Source organism: Corylus avellana, chromosome ca2 (genome assembly GCF_901000735.1).
Source record: "Corylus avellana chromosome ca2, CavTom2PMs-1.0".
NCBI classification, from domain to species: domain Eukaryota; kingdom Viridiplantae; phylum Streptophyta; class Magnoliopsida; order Fagales; family Betulaceae; genus Corylus; species Corylus avellana.
In genome coordinates this window covers 3,985,026-3,988,992 of record NC_081542.1, presented here as the reverse complement: position 1 = coordinate 3,988,992, position 3,967 = coordinate 3,985,026, and the positions used below count along the sequence as shown (strand labels likewise).

Here is a 3,967-nt window from a genome sequence, read left to right as displayed (position 1 = left end):
CTCTAAAAAATAAAAATAAAAAATAAAAAAATCCTCTAAATTAATTTAGTGTATATTCAACTTTTAAAAGTTTGCAATGTCACACTTTCATTGGGATTTTTTTTTGTTAAATCCTAATGGGCATTAAAAATTTCCAAAATATCAATTTTATATATAATAGTATAAAGGTTATTTCACCCATATATATATATGCGGTTTGATTTACTCTCTAATCCTAATGGAGATGGATGAGATTGAAAACTTTTAAAGTTTGATACACTAAATTTAGAGAAATAATTACGAAAACATGAAAATTGAAGGGGTTAAAAGTAAAATTTTTCTTGAAAAAAATTAGAACCCTTAAAGAATAAAGAGAAAAGCTCACTGTCAGTGACCTGGTCGCAAAATATATATAAGACAGATATTAATTAATGAAATGTTTTGTTTTTCTTCGCACGTGCACTTCTCTCTCTAGGGAAAGAAAAGGATTGCGGATGGAACCTGCAGAATTGTTCATAAAAGGCTTTCCAAATTGACTCTACGTACACATACATCCAAATTGCCATGACTTGACTTATATATTTAGTATTTGCAAGTTGAAGAAGATATACCGTACCTGCGGCCAGGGCGAAGCCAGCTTTCGATTTGGGGAAACTTTTTTATAAGGGATCAATTAATAAAAAATACTTTAAATTATTATTATTTTATTATAATTTGGGGAGGATGAGGGTCATTGCCGGTCCCCCTTAAATCTGTCTTTGCCTGCGGCACCATCCATCTCAAAGCCTGATAGGCTAAGTCAAAGAAACTGTGGGAGAGTGAGGTCAAGAAGACTGTTTCCTCTCACGTAAACCATTGAACTGCTCAACTTTAGACACCTTCAAGCTTCTCTTCTTAATTTGCCTATAAAAGCCCTTTAAACCTCAACCATTCTCTCCATCTCCAAATAATCATTTCCTTAACCTTTCTAATCATCAAGCTGCTCATATATAGTTTTCTTATTTGTCCTTCTTTGTTTTTTAATTGGCTGTTTTTCATTCTCTCGATCGTATACGTGCAACAACATGCCAACCATGAACAATATTTGCTTCATTTTCTTTCTAATGATGACCTCGATGGCCTCTGTGTCAATGGCATCGCTCAAAGTGGGTTTCTATAAATCAACTTGTCCGTCTGCAGAGGCGATTGTGAGAAAAGCTGTCAACAAAGCGGTGTCAAGGAACCCCGGCATGGCTGCTGGCCTCATCAGAATGCATTTTCATGACTGTTTTGTTAGGGTATGCTCTTTGCAATATTCCATTCTTATTTTCATAAACATCAAATCTTACATTTTATTACAGCTTAGGCGTTTTTCCAAGTCATGTTCAAGGAAAAAAGACTGAAAAAAAAAATTATATATATATATATTGCCTGCCGCAAACCATGCCAAAAACAGATCCCAATATCTATTTGCAAATGGTCCCGGCGGGGCTCGAACCCGCGACCTTCGGCTCATAAGACCAACGCTCTAACCAACTGAGCTACGGGACCATTACGTGAGGGTGTCTGTGTACTTTAAAATTTCTTCCCTAAACTTTCCTTATTTTAGCCCTCCGCAACTCCCTTTAAATTTGAGATTCTTAAATTCATAAATTTCAGCTGTTCATTTCATCTAAACGTCTAAACTTATTAAATTTCTTGAAGGTAACTTTCTTATTAAATACTGAAACATGACTTATTTTAGACTATAAAATAAATTTGAAGCACAAACATGGCTTGGGCATAAATTGGTCCTTCTAGGGTATCTCAATCCTCTAGAACGACTAATTTAAAATTTAATAATAATTTTTATTATCATGTTATTAAAATATAAAAAACTACTAAGCAGTTATAATTTTTTTTTTTTTTTTTTTTTTTTTCATTCAACTGTTATAATTAATCTTATTTTTCCATATAATTTATCTCAGGGTTGTGATGCCTCCATCCTGCTTGATTCAACTCCGGGAAAGCCAGCAGAGAGGGCAAATCCAGCCAACAATCCAAGCTTGCGAGGCTTTGAAGTGATCGATGAGGCAAAGGCTGAGCTTGAAGCTCAGTGCCCACAAACTGTCTCATGCGCCGACATCGTTGCATTTGCTGCCCGTGACAGCGCCTACAAAGCAGGGCACATAAGTTACAGTGTGCCATCAGGACGCCGCGACGGCAGAGTTTCACTCGAAGATGAGCCTTCCGACAATCTCCCAGCACCTACCTTAAACGCCAAGCAACTCAAAGAAAACTTTGCAAGAAAAGGGCTTAGTGTTGATGAAATGGTGACGCTTTCTGGGGCGCATTCTATTGGGGTGGCACATTGCAAGGCCTTCTCAAATCGCTTGTATGATTTCAATTCAACCCACCCACAAGACCCTTCAATGGATCCCATATTTGCTAGATACTTGAAGACCAAGTGTCCACCGCCACAAAATGATGATGATGATGCCCGGGATGGTCCGACGGCGCCGCTTGATGTTCTTACGCCGACGAGGCTGGATAATAAGTACTACACTGATTTGAAGCACCACCATGGCTTATTGACCTCTGATCAGTCTCTTTTGAGCAGCCCTTCCACGGCTGGGATTGTGAGGAACAATGCAAGGCATGGCGCGGCATGGGCTAAGAAGTTTGCGGCTGCTATGGTGAAAATGGGTTACATTGAAGTTCTTACAGGAAGGCAGGGTGAGATCAGGAAAAACTGTAAGGTTGTCAACTAGATTGTTTGGGTTTTACCGGTGAGAGTGGGATTTTTTATTTTATTTTTTTATTATTCGTTTGTACGTTGTTTTCTTTTACTTCGTTCTTCGGTGCTGATTCAAGTGTAAAGCAATTCTTTCTTAGGTTTTTGTCAAATCTAAAGGAATATTCAGAAATGAAAAGTTTGAGTTGTCGGGTTTTTTTTTTTTTTTTTTAATGAAATCTTCACTTCTTCAGAAATCGGTGAAGTGAATTCAATGCAAACAAATAAAAATGGGAAAAATGTAAAATTAGTCGTTTACCTAATTTACAATTAGCTCTCCGCAGTATCAAAATGAACTCAAATGTCTTTGAAGTATGTCAAAAAAACAATTTAGTCTCTACAATTAAATTTCGTAAACCAATTTAACAGATTCTGTTAGTGCGACATTGTCTTAAATATGACAAGTATTATAATTTTATTAGTTCTAATGTTTCACGCTATCATAATCTATAAATTAATTGCAAACAGGATAAATCACATGGACTTTCCCAATAAAATATTTGAAAATATCCATTAACCAATTAATATATGATAATTGCTTAATGGACCCTCTAACAGTCTAACTTTTAATCGTCGTCTCATTCACCAAAAACCTAGGGAAGAAGAAATTTATATGCTTATTAAGCCATGTTTTGAAAAGTAGTATCTTCTGTGTTTTGATTTGAATTATTTATTTTTTGATTCGATAGAAAGTTGAGAAATATTTTTGATTGGGTCTCATTTGAAAAGTCGTGTTGTTTGTATGGTCTATTTTTTTTTTTTTTTTTTTTTTTAAATGGTAGTTTGATAAAACACATACTTATTTTTTTCAAGTATTAAAGTTGAATTCTTACTTATGAAAAATAAATAATAGTAAAATAAAAAAAATGAATAGCAATGAGGCTACCGATCTTATTGAAGAAGAGGGATGATTGCACGGCTACCCTATCTAGTTGGGGTGGTCGCATGGCCACTTAATTCTTATTAGGATTGTTGCGCGACCACCATTCTTTTTCATTAAGGATGATTATACGACCACTTCTCTCTATTTTTTTTTTTTGGAAAATGTATAATAAATCCCTGAATCAACTCTTCAAAATTTTAATCTCTTTAAGTTTTTTTTTTTTTTTTCGAAAATTTAGTCCATGGATCAATTGAAATGGTAATAAAATCTTTGCCGTTAAAATTTTTTAACAGACGTTAGAGCAACTCAAAACGCACCGTTATAATCCATTAAAATATTAATTTAATTTAAAA

At 34.8% G+C, this 3,967-nt stretch overlaps 1 protein-coding gene and 1 non-coding gene across 2 annotated transcripts; one reads left to right on the top strand and one right to left on the bottom strand.

Moving 5' to 3' along the window:
- The first annotated feature begins 1,035 nt into the window (after nt 1-1,035).
- Nucleotides 1,036-2,792, top strand: LOC132172568 (peroxidase 5-like). Its single transcript, XM_059584090.1, has 2 exons — nt 1,036-1,256; nt 1,926-2,792. Exons 1-2 carry the CDS (start codon nt 1,044-1,046, stop codon nt 2,706-2,708), a joined length of 996 nt encoding a protein of 331 aa, XP_059440073.1. The 5' UTR covers nt 1,036-1,043; the 3' UTR covers nt 2,709-2,792.
- TRNAI-UAU (transfer RNA isoleucine (anticodon UAU)) lies at nt 1,436-1,509 on the bottom strand. Its single transcript has one exon. It is a non-coding gene; the product is annotated as a tRNA-Ile (tRNA).
- Nucleotides 2,793-3,967: the final 1,175 nt, after the last annotated feature.